The sequence below is a fragment of the Calidris pugnax genome, unplaced genomic scaffold, assembly GCF_001431845.1.
Source record: "Calidris pugnax isolate Ruff unplaced genomic scaffold, ASM143184v1 scaffold30, whole genome shotgun sequence".
NCBI classification, from domain to species: Eukaryota; Metazoa; Chordata; class Aves; order Charadriiformes; family Scolopacidae; genus Calidris; species Calidris pugnax.
This window is the reverse complement of record NW_015090776.1, coordinates 4,628,311-4,645,655: the sequence shown is the minus strand read 5'-3', so window position 1 is coordinate 4,645,655 and position 17,345 is coordinate 4,628,311. Positions and strand designations below refer to the sequence as shown.

The following is a 17,345-nucleotide window of genomic DNA, read 5'->3' as shown; positions in this document are numbered from 1 at the left end:
TCATCTCCTACTAGGGTAATTCATTTTTCACGTAATTAAGTGCATTCTTCCAGCCTGAACCTATCCATAGCAGTATTTGCAGAGTTTACTCAAGATCTGCATTTAACTTGGTAAACCTCCAAGCTAGGGCAGATGATCATTAAGACACTGAACGCTCAAGAAGGGAAATGGGAAATGCTATGCACATACAAATTCTGCACATCAAGCCTGTCCTTCGGTTTGATCTGAAGCCATTTGTGCCACAAACCTCTCTTTAGCATTACGTTTTTTAGTACTTGCTTCTTGGTTGCTTTTGACCAAGATTTGGAGGAGCTGTTGATGTGCAGGAGGGCAGGACCACAACCCAGAAGAACCTCAGCTGGAGAAACGGGATCTAAGTACGTCCATCAGGACCACCAGGGCGGTTACACAGAGGATGACACCACGCCAGATGTCTCAGAGTGAAAAGGCAAGTAGTGACCATCAAGCTGCAACCAGGTAAATTCAAATGTAAAGAAAAAATACAGTTCCTACAAGACTGGGGCAGCACTAGGAGAGGGCCCAGAGAGGTGGTGACATCTCCATCCTTGTAAACGTTCAAGGCTTGAGCGAACAAGGTGCTAAGCAACCTCATCTAGCTTCAAATTTAGCCCTGCTCAGAACAGGGGTTTGGACCAGAGAACTTCCTGAGGTCACTTTGTGCCCAACTCTTCCTGTAATTTTAAGATCAGTGGGATGCACTGCCCCACGGTACTGTGGGAAGCCAGACCAACTCTTTGTTGACACTGCTGTCTCCACTGGAGCTTGCCAGTTTATTGCAAAATATAAAGCAGAACCACTTCATGAATGCCATCAATTTCATCATAATATTATCACAAAAAATGGCATCTAGGTTTAGAAACAGGTGCTCTTCATTTGACTTAACTTCAAAAGGTGCCATTGCTACAAAAATACTATAAAATTGTTACTTACATTACTTTTATGTGCATTTTAATAATTTTTCCATATTACAACCTCCAGAAGTCAAGGCTAGAACAAGTCCCCAGCCTTGTGGGTCACCCTAGGGAGCTGCTATCCATCACAGGGACAGAGGGATGGAGCACAGCACACCCCGTCAGCGTTATGATCTCTGCTAACAAGCAGCCATGGACCAGGTGAACCCAGGGAGAAAGTGTAGGTAACATCTCTTTATTTAAGAGATGGAGAAGAAGAAATCTGGGGACACGTGGCCAAGGAAACAAGTTATACAAAAAATGCATGGCAGTGATCTGCATGTATGAGAACAGAGTAAGAATGTACTCGTGAACTCAGGAAAAAGGGATGCTGCAAAGGTTCAGCCATGGTTCAGAGCCTGGTTAAAGGGTTTGCTGTTGACGTAGAATGAAAAGGACAGTTTTAAAATGAAGAATGGACAAGCCTTAAAAATTAAACTTTGGTGAGGACCCTCACCCTTTGGTGAGGATTCTCTTCTTTGGTAAGAATCCTCGGTTTGAAGGGGACAAGTTTCTAAACATGCCCCCACGTGAAGGGCACTCATGTTTCTGAAACTACAGAAGGGCTTATATTGCACATAAAGCCAGTGAGGAGAGGCACCGCGTGCTCACAGCATCAGAAAGAATGGCTTAAACACACATGAGGCTTTAGCAGCCAGCCCCAAAACTGCTGTCACCCTTCCCTATCTGACAGTAGAGGCACCATGGAAGACAGCATCTTGGGATGTTGTTAGGAGTGCAAAGAAAATAAGTAAAAAAAAAAACCAACCCTAAACAGCAAAACCAACTGGCAAGAGGAGCTGTCAAAGACTGAAGCCATCATATTAAGGGCACCAGGGAGCAAGCCAGCCAGGGAAAATGACCGTGTGGGTTCTGCATTCAGGCTTCAAATCTCAATGAGTCACCCAACAGAAAAGGGCAGAGTCACAAGCAGAACGCAATTCACACCACGTTTCCTTTATAGATGTATAATGTCAAGACAGACTCATTTCTCCCAAGGAAAAAAAAAACACATTTCTGCAGGAGAAATGGAAGTTAAACTAATTTTCTCATCTGCAAAATGCACTTTTTATTACCACTTAGTATACATTGCCTACTTTTTCACCTACCTACAGGGGAACTCCAGCATCGGGTCGTAACTAAAGAGTTCAAAAACATTCCCATTTAATAGAAATTGTTTATCCTCCTCACTATTTACATGTTTAGCCCTTCCAAAGGAATATTATACAGCAAGTAAAATTAGCCCGTGGGAGTTGATAAGCCTTGGGATTGATTTTCAATTCTCAAACTCACTTGAAATAACGCTGTCTCCAAACCACAATCCAGACGTGCAGTACCTGCCCTGACAGCTGGACACCCCCAGCACAACTTCGAAGGTCCCCAGCAACCTGCACCCAGGAGGCCCACAGCCCTTGTTTTCACCATCTGAAGAGCTCTGTATCATCAGCTTCATTAGTGAACTTTGTCCTGATCACTTTTGGGCAGAAGGGAACAGATCCTTCAATCTTTACCTTTTTTTTCCTCTTCCCCATGGAACCGACCACGTATTTCAACCTTGTGCTTATCTTCAGCAAACTGCTGATCCACGCAGAGGCCACTCTTGCATTACAGCTGCAAAGTTCCTTCAAGAACCCTTGGTGAGGGACTTTAATAAACACCACTGGAAAACCTAAGCAAGCCACACAAAAGCAGATCATCTCGCCCTGTGGCTGCCAAGTCCCTTTTGGAGCTCCTACAGACCCGCAATACTTGGCTCCCTTCACATCTCAAACACGTCTCTCCTTGCATCAATGGACTGATCAATTGATCAATGGATCCACCAGCACCATTATTTAGAAGAAGGGGTTTTTTTGGTTTGAAACTGATTAAGAGATGTTCCCACATGGGCACCCACCAACCTCACCCATGGTGAACACACCACAAAAAGCTGATTCTGTTCTGTGAATGGGAAAACAGACTTCACAGGGAAAGGATCTGCCCAAATCAGGTATCAAAACTAGACCAATCCTGAGCCCAGCTTCCCAATTTATCCACAACACATTATCTCCCACTTCTTCCAGCAAGTTTCCCAGGTGCGTTAAGCAACATAAAAGTATCAGTATTCAAGAGAAGGACAAGCTTTGAACCAGACCCGGAGCAAGCCAGCCTTAGCAGGGTAATGATGGCCCCATGTTCATTTCCACACTTTCAAATTCAGAGGAAACTGTGAATGGAATTCCAGCTTTATTCCTCAGACAACTTTTTATCCTCCAGAAATCAGTTTTAACCCCAAGATTTCAATTAAAATTCAGCAGCCCAAGTAACCCTTATTCAGAGATGCTCAGGAAAACAAAAGCACTGCCGGAGTTACAAAGGCAGCTTTTCTTCATTCCTCACCCTGCCCATCACCCCAAGCAGTTCAGAAAGTACAGGAAGACACAAGAGATAATCAGAGCAGTGATGTCAGCAGTACCTGAATAAGCTATTATGGGATACCTCTGCTATTGATCTGCTAACAGCCTCTTCAAAGAGCCCTCACACTCCAGGCACAGGAGAGCAGGGTAAGAGGGTCCCTGTCACAAAGCAATTACAGGAGCTGGACACGAGCTCACTTGTTTTTTCAGGAAGACGGAGCTCCTTTCTCAGGTCAGCGTGCATCTTGGCTTTTATTCCTCCCTCAATACAGCTTTGTCCTCTCCCACCAGGTTTTGAGGCCAGACCTCTCAAAAAAAGTGGGACTCGGCACCGATTCCCAGCAAACCAGCAGTGCTGCTGCTGCGTGACACGGTACGGGACCGCGGTTCAGAGGATGGCTCCCTCCTTCTGTGTCTCAGCTGGGCAGCTCAAGCTGTCAAGCTCTGGGCACTTTACCTCAAAGGCTCCTTTTAACATTTCCTCCTCCATCTCACATCTTCAAAGTTCACATTACAGAGAGAACAGCAGTCATCCCCCCGAAATCTCTTCTCCTGCATCTAATCAGAGACTTTCTGACACGCAGACAAGTATTCTGCTCATTCTTGTTCCAAACAAACCAGGGCTTACAGCTCCTGCCACTTCCATTAGTCTGAAAAACTCACCAGCCTCATTTCTGTCATCTTCCCACTTCTTCCAGTGTGACACACGCACAAAAAGAAACGCAATTTTCTGTGAATGCTGGAAATGTGGAAGCATTTAAAAGTCTAGAAGATGGCTTTAAGAAAGCTGGCAAGGTTGTGGGAAACATGCCAGACACCTCTAAATCTCAGGCTCACTTTGATTCCACCTAGAATTTATTCACAAATTGGGCATTCTGTTACTGCATCTCCTGCCAATACCTGGCTACACTCAAACACACCTGCAATTTAGGGGTATGGCTTTAATTACACTGGTAAATGAAAGCATCGATTTTCCCTGGTTCTAGAAGAACAGAAAGCATCTGGGCAAAATATACGGGGCTATTGGCTGACATATATTTGCTTTCCAAGCAGTAAAACTTCTCCAATTTTCCAAAACAACCATTCGTGTCACACATAGTATCCGTAATAGCCTCCTCAAGGATGTAATTTGTGGTGGGATAACAAGTAAAATCCTTCAGGCTTGTGCACTGGCACTTTCAGAATATGTAGTCTAACACTTTCTCCGTGGCACGCATGTCACTGTTGTGTGTACAACCTCCAAGCATCCAGTGTCGCTATGAAATCACAAAATTTCTCAAAATAATTCAGTTCTGACACGAGGACCAGAGGACATCAAACTGAATTCCCCCAGGGAACCCTCAGGACAGTTCCTCTCCCTATGGACGTGCTGCTTGGGCAGAGCCTCCCCCAAACACGTATTTTTTTGGAGGAAGGGCGGGCTCTGGTTTGTTCACGTGGTCTTCAAAGGGAAGCCAGCCCACTCACACTGCCCTTCTTTAGATGCTTTTTAATTCTGCATTATTTTTCCAGGGGAAACAGAACTGCACTCGATGATCTGAAAGGTCCCTTCCAACCTGGACAATTCTATGATTCTATGATTAAAGTGCAGGTGGCTGACAGGCACAGCACAGCAAGGGCCCATGCAACAGTAACACTGATTCCTAACATCAATCAGCTTCCAATCATAAGTATCATAAGGATCAAGATCAGAAGTGTTTAACCTCAAATTGCTTATTCTGAAGGGTAAGCACCGCCTCCATGGCCCACCATCATTTACAGACAATTCAGACCGCCCGTCTTCCCATGGGACCACTCCAAGTTTGTCCACCCCAAACATCAGCCAATTTATCTCGTGGTCTCTCACTACTTCCTCGGCCTTGTTTCTAACCTCAGCAGCATCATTTCTCAGGGGTCAGACCCACCACTTGCTTCTAAGACTCCACAATTACCACATTTCACAATAATGGGGGGAACCTGTCCTGGCTAACACACGAAACTTAATAAAAAAAAAAAATCTGCAAAAAGGTAAAAATAGCAAGTGACAAAGTTGAATGACAGTGACAAAATTCAATGTCACAAAAGCTCACGCACTGAGGGAATGAACCAAATTATATATACACCATGACACCCCCAGGTGTATATACACACCCCCCCAGGTGTATACACACACACCCCCAAAAATCAGCTACTAACACTCCGGAAACCTCGCGGAGTCACGTGGAGACCACTCTCTATATCATCAGCCAAATGCTCAGAGGTATCAAAGAAACAATTCCGAAACCCCGCAGGAAGAAGCAGGGAGCAATCAGAGAGACCTTTTTATGCCACGACACAAAGCCAACAGCGCTCAGGTATCACTCCATCTCAAAGATTACAAGTAGCCTAAAGAAGGGTAACTTTCACCAAAAAAACCCCACCCCGTTACACCACACTGCTTCTTCAAAGTAAAAGAGTTGGAAGGAGAGGAGAAAAATGAATGGCCAAGACTTAACAGAATGGAGTGAGCTAAAAAAGGACCAAACCTTTTGGCTAAGGAATTTAGAAAGCTCTAAAGTCTGCTGTCCAGAGGCCAATACCCAAGGTGAGCCAAGCTAGCACCTACCTACTTTTTAAATGAGAACCCACGAGGAGGTGGACACACTTAAAATGAGTTTTGCTACATGACAAGGGTCAGTGTGAACTGGCCTTTTCACACATGAAAAGTAATTTCTAACAGACCCACTGCCGCTGGTTCTAGGGCAAATTAGGTAACGAGGCATTGCCTTTCAGTGTGACCCTGCAGATGTCACACGCCGCTGGCAATTAATCTATTTCTGCATTAGGATAACCCGATTGCACGCTTAAAGCTCTGCAGCTGGTTCATAAATCATATTAACGCGGCAAATTAACAAAAGAAGCAAAGGCTGCCAAAGTCAGCTGAGGCTCGGAGTTCCAGAAAGCAGTCGATAGAATACTGTTGGCAAGAAATTAATCAAGTGCTGCGGTTTCCAAAGGCAGTAATACACTCGGGTCCAGAAAGTGCCAGATTTGGTGGTTTACGGCTCCTCACATTTGTGTCTCCTCTCTGCACCAGGAGACCTTCTGAGGAGCGCGCATGGGAAGAACACAAACATTCACAAAGTTGTCATGTCTGGGCTCTCCTCAGTAGCCTCCTGTGCAGACGCCAATATTCCTCAGCTTCTTTTAACTTGGATACTCAGTCTATTAACACAAGCTGGCCAAGTAGAAACTACTCACTGACACCTCCGAAAACCCTTCAGAGAGTGATCTTTTGTTTTGGTTTTCTTTAAATGCAATCCTAAAGTAGCTTAATATGCTTAAAAACTCAGCACGTTAGCCTCCTTCCATCCATCATTAAAATGCCAATATACCTTTCACACCTAAAAATCCAAGAACAATCATTAATTTATTCTATTTTTTGACAGTTATTTTACTGTCATTTCAGCATCATAAACTTAGCAACTCATTAACACTTTCCCAGCGGGCTTCATCTCACAAAGTCACAGCATTCTGGAATCTAAACACTCTCCTCTCTTATTAAAGAGGAGGAGGTTATAGAAGTTTCGGGGTTTAATATTTCCAGTGAGGGTTATAGGCAAAAATGCAACTTACAGAAAGTGGGGAGGGATCCAAATCTGCAAGTGTAATTTTTAGTGAGGTTGTGCCTGCACTTGGCAACTGCACTGGTAATTGAGATTTCCCACCATCACCAGTAAGCAGAAGCTGTGCCAGCCTGGCACCCAGCCATTCCACAGAGTAAGGGGACGTCTGCCTAAACTCTATCCCCCAAGGTTCCTCTTTCCATAGTTATCTAAGAAAACTATCCTTCAGCCCTCACTTTTGTCACATATTAAGCTCAGAGACAATGCAGACCAATTTCAGAAACGCCCATGTCATCAGATCTAAGAAGCCAAGCGCCCTTTTGCCCTGCCACAACCACAGCTTTCAGCAAAGGTATTTTTCAGACTACACTTGGATTTGTATCAGGAATCAGACTAGGGATGTACACGCCACATTACAAACACTCGCCCTGGCAGGGGTTTCAACAGTGAAGGGTGAAACAGCAGCTCACCAGGGCTGAGGTCTCCCCAGTCAGAAACCCACAAGCATCCCAGTTCTGTCGATCCCTCCAGTTCTGCTCTACAGGAAGAGATCTCTTCTTTCTTTAGACACACTTTTTTTTTTTTAAAGGAGCTCACTACGCTGCGCTGGAAGCAGTTTTGAAAGCAGACAGAAGACAGGAAGGGGTTTAAAAAGCCAGAACAACCCTGGTAATGTTACCACCCTGCACACGACAGCCAGCTTCTGGTCACCACAGGGACCCACCTCTGGAGAGCTGCTCGTTGGACTTTCCCTCACCATAAGCCCTGCCACACTCACCTCGCCTGAGTAACTGTATTTTCCTTTCAGGATCTGCCGATACAAACGGGTGCGGTTGTCATCTTCAAAGGGCATGGTGCCGCTCAGGAGGATGTAGGAGATAACACCCAGCGCCCACATGTCCACAGAGTTCGTGTAGGGCTTCCTGACCAGGATCTCGGGAGCAATGTACTCCGGAGTCCCGCACGTGGTTTTCATCAGGCAGTCATCTCCCTTTTTCCGAGCACTTGCCAGTCCAAAATCCGTAATCATGATTTTGGAGTCCGTTCCCGGATGGTAGTACAGCAGATTCTCTGGTTTTAAGTCCCGGTGCGTGATTCCCAGGGTGTGCAAGTACTTGACGCCATCCAACACCATCTGCAGCACCCGCGTGGCGTCTCGCTCGGTGAAGGAACCTTTAGCGATGATTCGATCAAACAGTTCTCCTCCCGTCGCCAGTTCCATCACCATGTAGACACGGTCCTGGGTCTCAAACACCTCGATCAGCTGGATGATGTTGGTGTGCCGGACCCGGCGCAGCACGCTGAGCTCCGACTCGCACACCTCCCTCCCCTCCCGGTATTTGGTCTCTATCATCTTGATGGCGTAGGGCTGCTTGGTAGCCTTGTGTTCCACCCGCACCACGCGGCTGAAACTCCCCCTCCCGATCAAGGCCTTAATGTCATACTTGGCCGTCACTCGGGGGTCAAATTTGGCACGGTACTTAGCCACTTTGTTCCTGCGGGGTTCCAGCTGGTCCACGAGGGTGGGCAGGTGGTTCCCAGGGTAGGGGTTGGCGTGGCGGGGAGGGGAGGGAGAGCCGGCTTTGATAACGGTCCCGCAGTCATCTTTGATGAAATGCTTGTAGATGTCATTGTGGCCCGTGTACGGTTCCACTTTTTTAACCAGGTCGAGCTGCACATCTTTGGGGGGCTCGGGAAGCACTTTGCTTGTCCCACAGCCCATCACTGAACAGTGTTAATTCCCTGTCAAGGCATTTTCCCAGGGCAGCATCAGCAGCAACCGCATCCGGGGCAATTCCCGCATCTGAACCTTAGGGAAAGAACGAGAAGAAACAGATAAATAGGAATCAGTGTTGCGAAGTTTCAAACAGGAAGAAAAAAAACCACTAGTGGTTGATGTCTCAACAGAGTGAGGCTACCACAAACTAAGAGTCTGGGGTTTTCACTTTACTATACTACCGACCACGCACAACACATCCCGGCTTTCATCACAACCTGAAGAAGAGAGGGCCTGTAAAACACCATCACGGTCAGAACAGATATCTCTGGGAATCACACAATATCTCTTTTTATTAAGCATAGTTTGTTTAACGCTCCCAGCTGAGCAATGAATCACGGCGTCACAGAATAGCTGAGGCTGGAACAGACCTCTGGAGGTCTTCTTGGCCAGCCCCAAGCACTTCAGAAAAATCTTATTCAGGAAAGAGTTGAGCATTTTCCTTAATTTTGTTTCGTCTGCTCAACTTCACAGCACAGCAGCCACTCCCAATCTTAAGAGTTTTGAAATTTCTCAATAGAAACTCCACAAAGCATCTCAGCAACATGGTCATTTAACAAATCTTCCTAAGGTTTTCTTTATATTGAAGCTGTACCTGTGTCATAAACCTCCCACTACTGTGCTCCCGGGGATGACAGAAACTGCCCAGGAGGCAGGGGATATGGAGACAGAGGCCCATTGGTTTTAAGATGCATTTTAATTATCACTTAACTTACTGCATCCCTTGCAAGAAGGCAGCCCTTATTTAACCAGCAATTCCCTCGCCCTCCAAACCCAAAGAAATCAAGGAAGGCTTTAACACATTTTAACATCCTGACTCAGCTTTGCTTTCTTTTGCATCTTCAGCTACCAAGTGGCACTTCTGGTTTTCCATACGGAGTTGGGTGTAGGAAGTGGAATTTCTACCAGCTGCTCCAGAGGAAAACAAAAGGGAGTTCCTGCTCATCACACTGTATTCCAGCAGAACCAAATCAGCTGCACCTCAACAAATCTTTAGGTGCTAATTAAAACAGTCTGACTGGCGAGGAGACAGCGAATCCCCCTGTATGCGTTCTGGCAGTTAGCCACGCACTTTTAAAACTTCTACTCCGTGGCTCAGAGCCCATCAATACGGTGCCCGAGCCTTCACAGAAAAGCCATTAGCCTTGAAACGTAATTTGTATGCCTTACTATCACCAAACGTTTCTCTTCACTCATTCACCACCTCTTCCAAGCAGCTCTTCAGCATGAACCACAGAACACGAACTGCGGCTGATCTTCCATCAGGGGAAATACACAGAGAAAGAAGAAATGTTTTAGAGGAACACCCGGAAGAAGTTTAGACTCTACATCCAACCTGGAAAGAATACAAGGCTTTAGTTAAGATTTGATTTTAAAAAGCAGACATCAACAAAGTAATTTCTCACCTAAGATCTCCTGGCAGTACCACAAAGTCAAGCACACCAACCACGAACAAACATGCCTATACAAGGGTGCAAGCAGTAGAAATAAAAACCAACTTCACAGAAAGCTTAACTGACATTTGAATTTCACCAAGGGCTGTCCTACAATTAGGTGTTCATTCAGATTAAAGTACTAAGTCAAAAAAATAAATACCACAGCTATTCCTGAATAATACCTCACACCGACAGTTTACGTATTGTGCCTTAAAGCACACCAGGTTAACAGACAAAGGGAATGAGAGCACCCACAAACAAGGTTATTACAGAGCAATTCCACACTTGTGTGAAATGTCCCACCCGTAAACAAAACCAATGAGAAGGGTCAAACACTGAGCTGGAAAATGTTGTATATAAATCCATATGTTGTATATAAATGCCACAGCCAGGAACCAAACTCTTAATTCCACATCAGCGCAGGTGGAAACGTTCCTGTGTATTAATCACCAAGAGTCTGGGAAAAGGAACTAATGCATTAGAGAAACAGGGCATTACAAGCCCCCTCTGAGCAGGAAAATCCCACACTCAGCAGGTGCCAAACTCTTGGCACGAGGGCAGCACACCCGAGCTGGGGCTGTAAGTGGTGAGAAGGAACATGGGGTTTATGCTTCAACATCCACCTGCTTCTCTCCTTGGACACCCAGCACGTTGCCTCCCATGGCTCTGCTGGGCAACACCTCAACTCCTGCTGGTTCATCAGAAGCATCCTCTACCCCTCTGAAAATATCAGGGCCTGAGCAGTTTTATACCTGAGGGTGTCCCCGTGGATAAGGAGTGTCAGCCGCCTGGCAAACCCGCCCGAGGTCTAGCAGTCCTTCCACCACCAATTAAATACCTCACAAATTATAGGGGAACTTGAAGATATCAGCTCTGAACTACACTAGGAAATGCTCACACACAGCAACCTTCAGATCACACTTACACCGATGCAGCACAGTGGGGAAAAAAGGCCTCACCACACCTCACCTTTCATTTCACTAATAAATTTCAAAGTGCATCTTATTGCCTGACACAAACCTGGTGTTACCGGCCCCCTGGCTGGCAGTGTAAGCCTTCGGTGGGTTTCTGAGGGGAGAACGGGGGCTGGGGCTGCTGCAGCACTCCAGGCAGCTATGCCAGAGCCGGCGGCAGGATAGAACCGGTCAAACCAACCGGGATTTCCCAAACTCTTATTATTTTTCATAACTCATCCCGAACCAGGCTGTTTTCCCCCCATCCTTTCCAGGGAGGGAACCCAAGGCTGAGCGGGTAGCTCCTCCCGCCGCAGTCACGGCTCCAGGCCTGGGAAGCCCCGCACCCTCCCCGGCCCGGTGAGGGGACGCTCCGGGCCCGCCTGGACCCGCTGCCCCCGGACAACGGGAGGGCTGAAGCGCCGGGCCCGCCGCGCCCTGGCGGGCCGCACGGCTGTCGCGCCGCCGGGCTGAGCCACCGACGCCCCAGAGAAGAGGAGGCGGAGGAGGGCGGGCCAGGGCTGGAGCCGGGGCTGCCGCCCCCCGGCCCGGAGCGAAGCGGGCGGCCCCGGGCGGCGGCCGAGCCCACACTCACCTCAGCTCCGGCCCCGCGGCTCGGCGCCGCCTTCTGACGTCATCACCGTGCGCCGGAGCGGGGCCGAGGGGGAGGGAGCGGGCGGGGACACCGCGCCTGGCGATTGGCGGAGACGGCGGCGGGCGGGGCCGAGGCGGGGCGGGGCGCTCCTCCGCCTTTCGCGCTCTGGCGCCCCCTGCCGGGGCTGCGGGGAACAGCCTCCCGGGCCCGCCCCCGGGCAGCCGGCCCCTCAGGCCCCTCAGCCCCACAGAGCCCCAGAGGCCCCTCAGCCCCACGGGCCCTTTGATCCCCTCAGCCCCACAGAGCCCCAGAGGCCCCTCAGCCCCACGGGCCCCTTGATCCCCTCAGCCCCACAGAGCCCCAGAGGCCCCCTCAGACTCACAAGGCTGGGCATCCCTCAGCCCCACAGGTCCCTAGATCCCCCTCAGCCCCACAGACCCCGGAATCCTCAGCCCCATAGGCCCCAGGAGCCCCCCCAGGCCCCAGACCCTCCTCAGTCCCACAAGGCCCTGGGACCTCCTCAGCCCCATGGACTCCAGGACTCCTGTCACCCCACAGGGCCCAGGGCCCCCTTCAGCCCCACGGGTCCCAGGGTGCCCCCAGCCCCACCACTTGAGCAGGAACATCCCCCCCCCGAAACTTGCACGTTATTCCCACTCCCCACACTCGCCCTTCTGAGGGGCAGCCACCGTGACACTGCTGCCTGAGGAGGGACAACTCCTCGCCTCCTTTCTGGAGCCAAAACCGACCCAAACGGCTCCCCAGCAGCGCCTGGGAGAGCTGCTCCCACCGAGCGGCTCTGAGGGCTCCCCGCTGGGCTGCAGGGCTCTGGAAAAACACTCCCTTTGCAAGAAAATCGCCCGGAAGCGTCAGCCCTGGTTTTTTTGGCAGGTCCCTGTGGGCTCACTCTTGTGCACAACAGAATAACGAGGCACATTCCTTTCTCATTTCTTTTCCCCAGCTACTAAGTGCGACAAAAACCTGCAAAGCTTGCTTGGGAACTGCCGGGCAACTTTCTTCCTCATCCCCCTTCTCCATCCTTAAACAAAACGCTCCATGTTTCAACCCTAGAGTGACCTGGACGGAGCAGGGCGAGGGATGACACCTTCTTGCGGAGACGCTGACGACACTCCTTTCTCCAGGGAAAACACAAATGCCACACTGTCGTGTTTTGTTTCCAGCCTGGCTGTCACGTCATTCCCGACGTGGTTTGAGTGGAGAGGGGCTATTTTCACACTCCTACCATGCTTTTAAAAATAGCTGCTTTTATTTTAACACTCCTGGGCTCTATAGCTGGTTAAAATGCTTAGTAAGTCACTCCGTAATAGAAGTTGTACCTGCTGACGCCTGCTATTGTCATCCGTTTCTTTTCCGTGTTAATTCCAGATAAGCTACGGAAATGCAATGAGTGAGATGTCTGAGAAGGGGCTGATTGGGCCGGACTGGACAGATCTGGTGAGTTGTAGAGTTTCCTTTGAGGGAAATTAGCCTGTTCTTGCTTTCCCACACAGCAGTGGTGCTACTGGTGTGTTTTCAGCCCTATAACCCTTCCATCTTCCTTCTGGAGATGTTTCCCACATGTTCTCCACTCTGTCCCTGGGAGGTGACTTACCCTGTGCCCAACGTGTAAAACCTTGCATGTGTCCCTGTTAAAGTCGAGCCTGTTATTTTAGACTTTCTCAAGGTCATCCCAGCTCAGTGCCACCAGCAAATTAAAAATCACCTCTCCTTGTCAGCTCAGCTGATCCGGGTGGATGCAGAACACGGGGCTGCCTCACCTGGGCCACAGCAGCTGGGACGGGGATAACCACTCTGCGAGGATGGGTTTTCCTCAGGGTTTTGCATTTTCCATCAGTCGCTTCCTCCCAGCTTCTTTTCCTCGCCAGCTCATAAGAACATCAAATGAGGCAGCTACAGGTCCATCGCCACTGCTAATTACCAGCACAAAAATGTCAAAGAGCCAACACATATTGAACTCTTGGGCCAGAACCATGGAATTCTGAGAACTTCAATCAGAGTGGCTCTTTCTTGTATTATTTATGCCGCAGTAGTGCTCTGAGACCCACCGGAGGCAAGAGAACATCACACCAGACATCCGCACAAAGCTAACGCGTCCGCACAAAGCCAACATATCCAAACAAAGCCAATGTATCTGCACAAAGCCAACATATCTGAACAAATCCAACATACCTGCCCGGCAAACTACTCAGGGCCGAGGCTGGGAAGGACCCACAGCTCACAGCAGAAGTGTAGAACCTGTGACAGAACTTGGGAGTGAGCAGGGATCTTGGAGAACCCTCTTCTCCTCTATGTGAGCCACTGTCTGGCAGTTTGGGCAACTGATTTGAGTTTGGGGTCAGTGAAAGTTGGCCCCTAAAATCTGTTATTTGGTCTAATTTCTCCAGCAAGGGATGTTTCATGGCCAGGGTTAGCATCTTGCCACTGGAGGTGCCCAGCTTTGAGACTCTGCAGCCTCTCACTCCCCTGTCACACGGCTGTCATCTTGTTTCTTGACTGACTTTCACCTGGTTCTGCCACCTCCCTTCCAAGCTGCTGCTTTCCCAAGAGAGGATCCTCTCCCTGCTCCTCCTTCCTTCAGAAATCCCCTGCCAGCTCTTACCCCCAAGACCTGCCTGTGGCACCGTGGGAAGGATTCAGCCCATTGGGGCAGGGATTGTTACAAAGGAGCAGCAGTAGAGGTGGCCCCACGGCCTGGCTGCTCCCTCCTGGGAACCACCATCCTTCCTCAAGGATGGGTTCCCCTTGGGGCTTTGCCTCTCCCATCAGCAGCTTCCTCATGGGTCCTCCTGTGGAAGCAGCTGGCATCAAGGCAGGCTTGGGACCACCAAGCTGATGGTGGATACCTGGAGAGGTGGAGAATCCTCCCTCCTTGCAGATGCCCAGCTCCAGCCTTGAGCTGCCTGTTCCAGCTCCGAGGTAAACCCTGCTTGGAGCAGGAGCTTAGACAAGAGACCTCCAGAGCTCCCTTTGCATCCAACGCCTGCCTGAAGTGCTGCTGTCTGAATCCGGAGTCTCACCAGGGTGCAACGAGCACCTCCAGCGTCCCCTGGCACCCCCCCAGCTGCCCTGGGACGTTGCTGCATATCCAGGGCATGGTGCAATTTGGGGACCCCGGGGTTTCCTGCTGTGCTGGGCCATAGGAAGGTCATGGGGCACAGCAGGGTCCCTCGTCTGCCGTCAAACGGACGCGCGGTGAAGAGGGAAACCTGGATTTCCTCCCCACCACATCCCAGCCCCAGGCGGGAGCGAACCTGAGTGTCAGTGGCCATGCTGGGCCAGAGCTCAAGGTTGTCCCGGCAAAGCTGAGCAGAGGTCGGAGAGGGAGGATGTTCAATTAAAGCTGCTTAAAAAAAGAAATCCAAATTTCCATATGCCCCGGTGGAGAAAAAACCAGCCCCAAAGCTGGGTGCAGAGGGGGTGCCAGCCTGGGGGGCTGAGCACAGCCCCGGTGGCAGAGGTGACTCCGGCTCAGCTGTGCCCGCTGCATCCGATCTGTGGGGATTGAGGTTGCCTTTTGGCATTTCCTTATGGAAAATTGGACATTTGGCTCGGCAGAAATCCCCAGGCGAGCTTGGGTGGTGGCCAGCCCTGTGACATAGTGTCCTCCAGGCTACGTGCGGCTCCTGGTGCTTCCTCTCCCCCTGGAGAGCGGCTGGAGGAAGCTCTGCCCGGCCAGGCTGGTGCCTGGTTGTGCTCCTCCATGGGGACACCAGGCTGGGATGGTGACACTGGGGTGTGTGGGAGGGCAACGAGCTGTCCCACCTCCTCCAGTGGCCCTGACATGGCTTCAGCCCATCCTGTTGGAGAAACCCAGTGCGTCCCCACAGACGAGGAGTCACTCCCTGGCTGGTACCTTCACCAGGAGGAATTTCATTGAGCAAAGGAACGGCGGATCCATCCATCATGAAAGGTTGGCCATCGTGTCACCATGCCACGTGTGATGACTCGCTCACACAGCCACCCGGAATAGAGTCACCATCTGGTTCCAGCTGCCTGGGGATGCGGGAGCCTCCCCGGCCCCTTCTGCGATTACAAAGAGTGAATTCAAACGTCATCTGAACCCAACTCGGCCCTTCCTTTATCCCCTTTTCTTTTTTTTTTTTTAATAATTCAGGTTTGTCTCTTAGAAAAGAGAGAGGGAGATAATGTCTGCAGAGCATTTAATCTTCTGCCCAAAGAATAGCAGAGAGCAAATTAGGATCTACTCCAATTAATTTGCCTTGATGGGCAAAATCTGGAGAGCGGCCATATCTGGGAATTAAGAACAAAAGCGGGGAGTGTAAAGTAGGTCGCCGGAGTTTCATAACCGGAGCGGTGGGTTGTCACAGAACGCTGGTTGCTCAGAGGTGCCCGGTGGTCAGGGGCCACCAGTTCCCACCCTCCCCCCTTCACCAGTCCAGGGTTTCAACCTGGGCAGATGCTTTAAGACTCCAGGCAGCGTGCAGGTCACCAGCTGTTTGTTTTGCGGGGGGAAGGAACGAAGATGATGTCCCTTCCACTGGTGGGACTGTCCCAAACCGTTGTCCCTTCCCACCGTAGGACTATCCCAAATCCTTGCCCCAAACCCTTGAACCCAAGGGGAGGACGGACACCAGCTGCTTGTCCCAGTTTTGGAGCACCTGGAGAGCTTTCCCAGGGGTTGGTGTGCCCATCCTTGCTGTCACACTGCCACTCATAGCCTTGAGGACACCTCCTTGAAGGGATGACACAGTGACGGTGGGCAGTGCTCTGCTATGGACCCTTGCACCACGGCATGTCACCAAGAAGCAGTGACCCAAGGGCCAGTCCTAGTCCAGCATCCCCAAATCCCATCTCTGGCTCCTTGGAGCCTCCAGTGCCTGCAGGGTGTGTGGTGACGTGCTCTGGTGTCACATGTGGGGACACCTTCCAGCTGCAGGACACATGTGGCAGCATAGCCAAGGGATTGGGCCATGTGTGGTGACATGGGGACACCTTCCAGCTGCAAGACGTGTGGCATCATAGCTGAGGGCGCGGGCCACGTGTGGTGACACGTCCTGGTGTGCAGGACACATGGTGACATAGCCAAGAGTGCGGGACACGTGTGGTGACATCTCCCAGGGCATGGGACGTCTTTCTCCATGCAACCCTGCATGTTTGGTGGGTGTCTGCAGGTCTTCCCAGGCACCCACAACCTCCCGGCTGGACCTAAGTGGCACAATTTGGTGCATGCCAATGCCATTATCATGATGATGGCCTGGCAGAGCACCGCTTTGGTGGCCCTCCAGCTCCCACAGAATCACATGGGGTTGACAGGGACCTCTGGAGATCATCTAGTCCAACCCCCTGCCAAAGCAGGTCCACCCAGAGCAGGTCACACAGGAACGTGTCCAGGTGGGGTTGGAATGTCTCCAGAGAAGGAGACTCCACCACCTCCCTGGGCAGCCTCTGCCAGGGCTCTGCCACCCTCACAGCAAAGAAGTTCCTCCTCATGTTTAGGTGGAACTTCTTATATTCAAGTTTGTGCCCATTTCCTCTGGTCCTGTCCCTGGGCACCACTGAAAAAACCCTGGCCCCATCCTCCTGACACCCTCCCTTTAAGTATTTATAAGCATTGATCAGATCCCCCCTCAGCCTTCTCTTCTCCAGACTAAAAA

At 50.3% G+C, this 17,345-nt stretch overlaps 1 protein-coding gene across 3 annotated transcripts in view; it reads right to left on the bottom strand.

Moving 5' to 3' along the window:
* Positions 1-11,735, bottom strand: part of PSKH1 (protein serine kinase H1) — a 38,465-nt gene extending 26,730 nt beyond the window's left edge. Inside the window, exons 1-3 of one of the 3 annotated variants that reach the window (XM_014947500.1) lie at positions 11,710-11,733; positions 9,896-10,061; positions 7,727-8,758 (exon numbers count right to left, since the gene is read on the bottom strand). In XM_014947500.1, coding sequence (XP_014802986.1) covers positions 7,727-8,671 — 945 coding nt within the window. In that variant the 5' untranslated portion in view covers positions 8,672-8,758; positions 9,896-10,061; positions 11,710-11,733. Of the gene's footprint in view, positions 1-7,726; positions 8,759-9,895; positions 10,062-11,181; positions 11,225-11,709 lie in introns of those variants that run through there. The other 2 variants (XM_014947507.1, XM_014947514.1) reach the window with 2 other exon arrangements.
* Between the last annotated feature and the right edge of the window lie 5,610 nt (positions 11,736-17,345).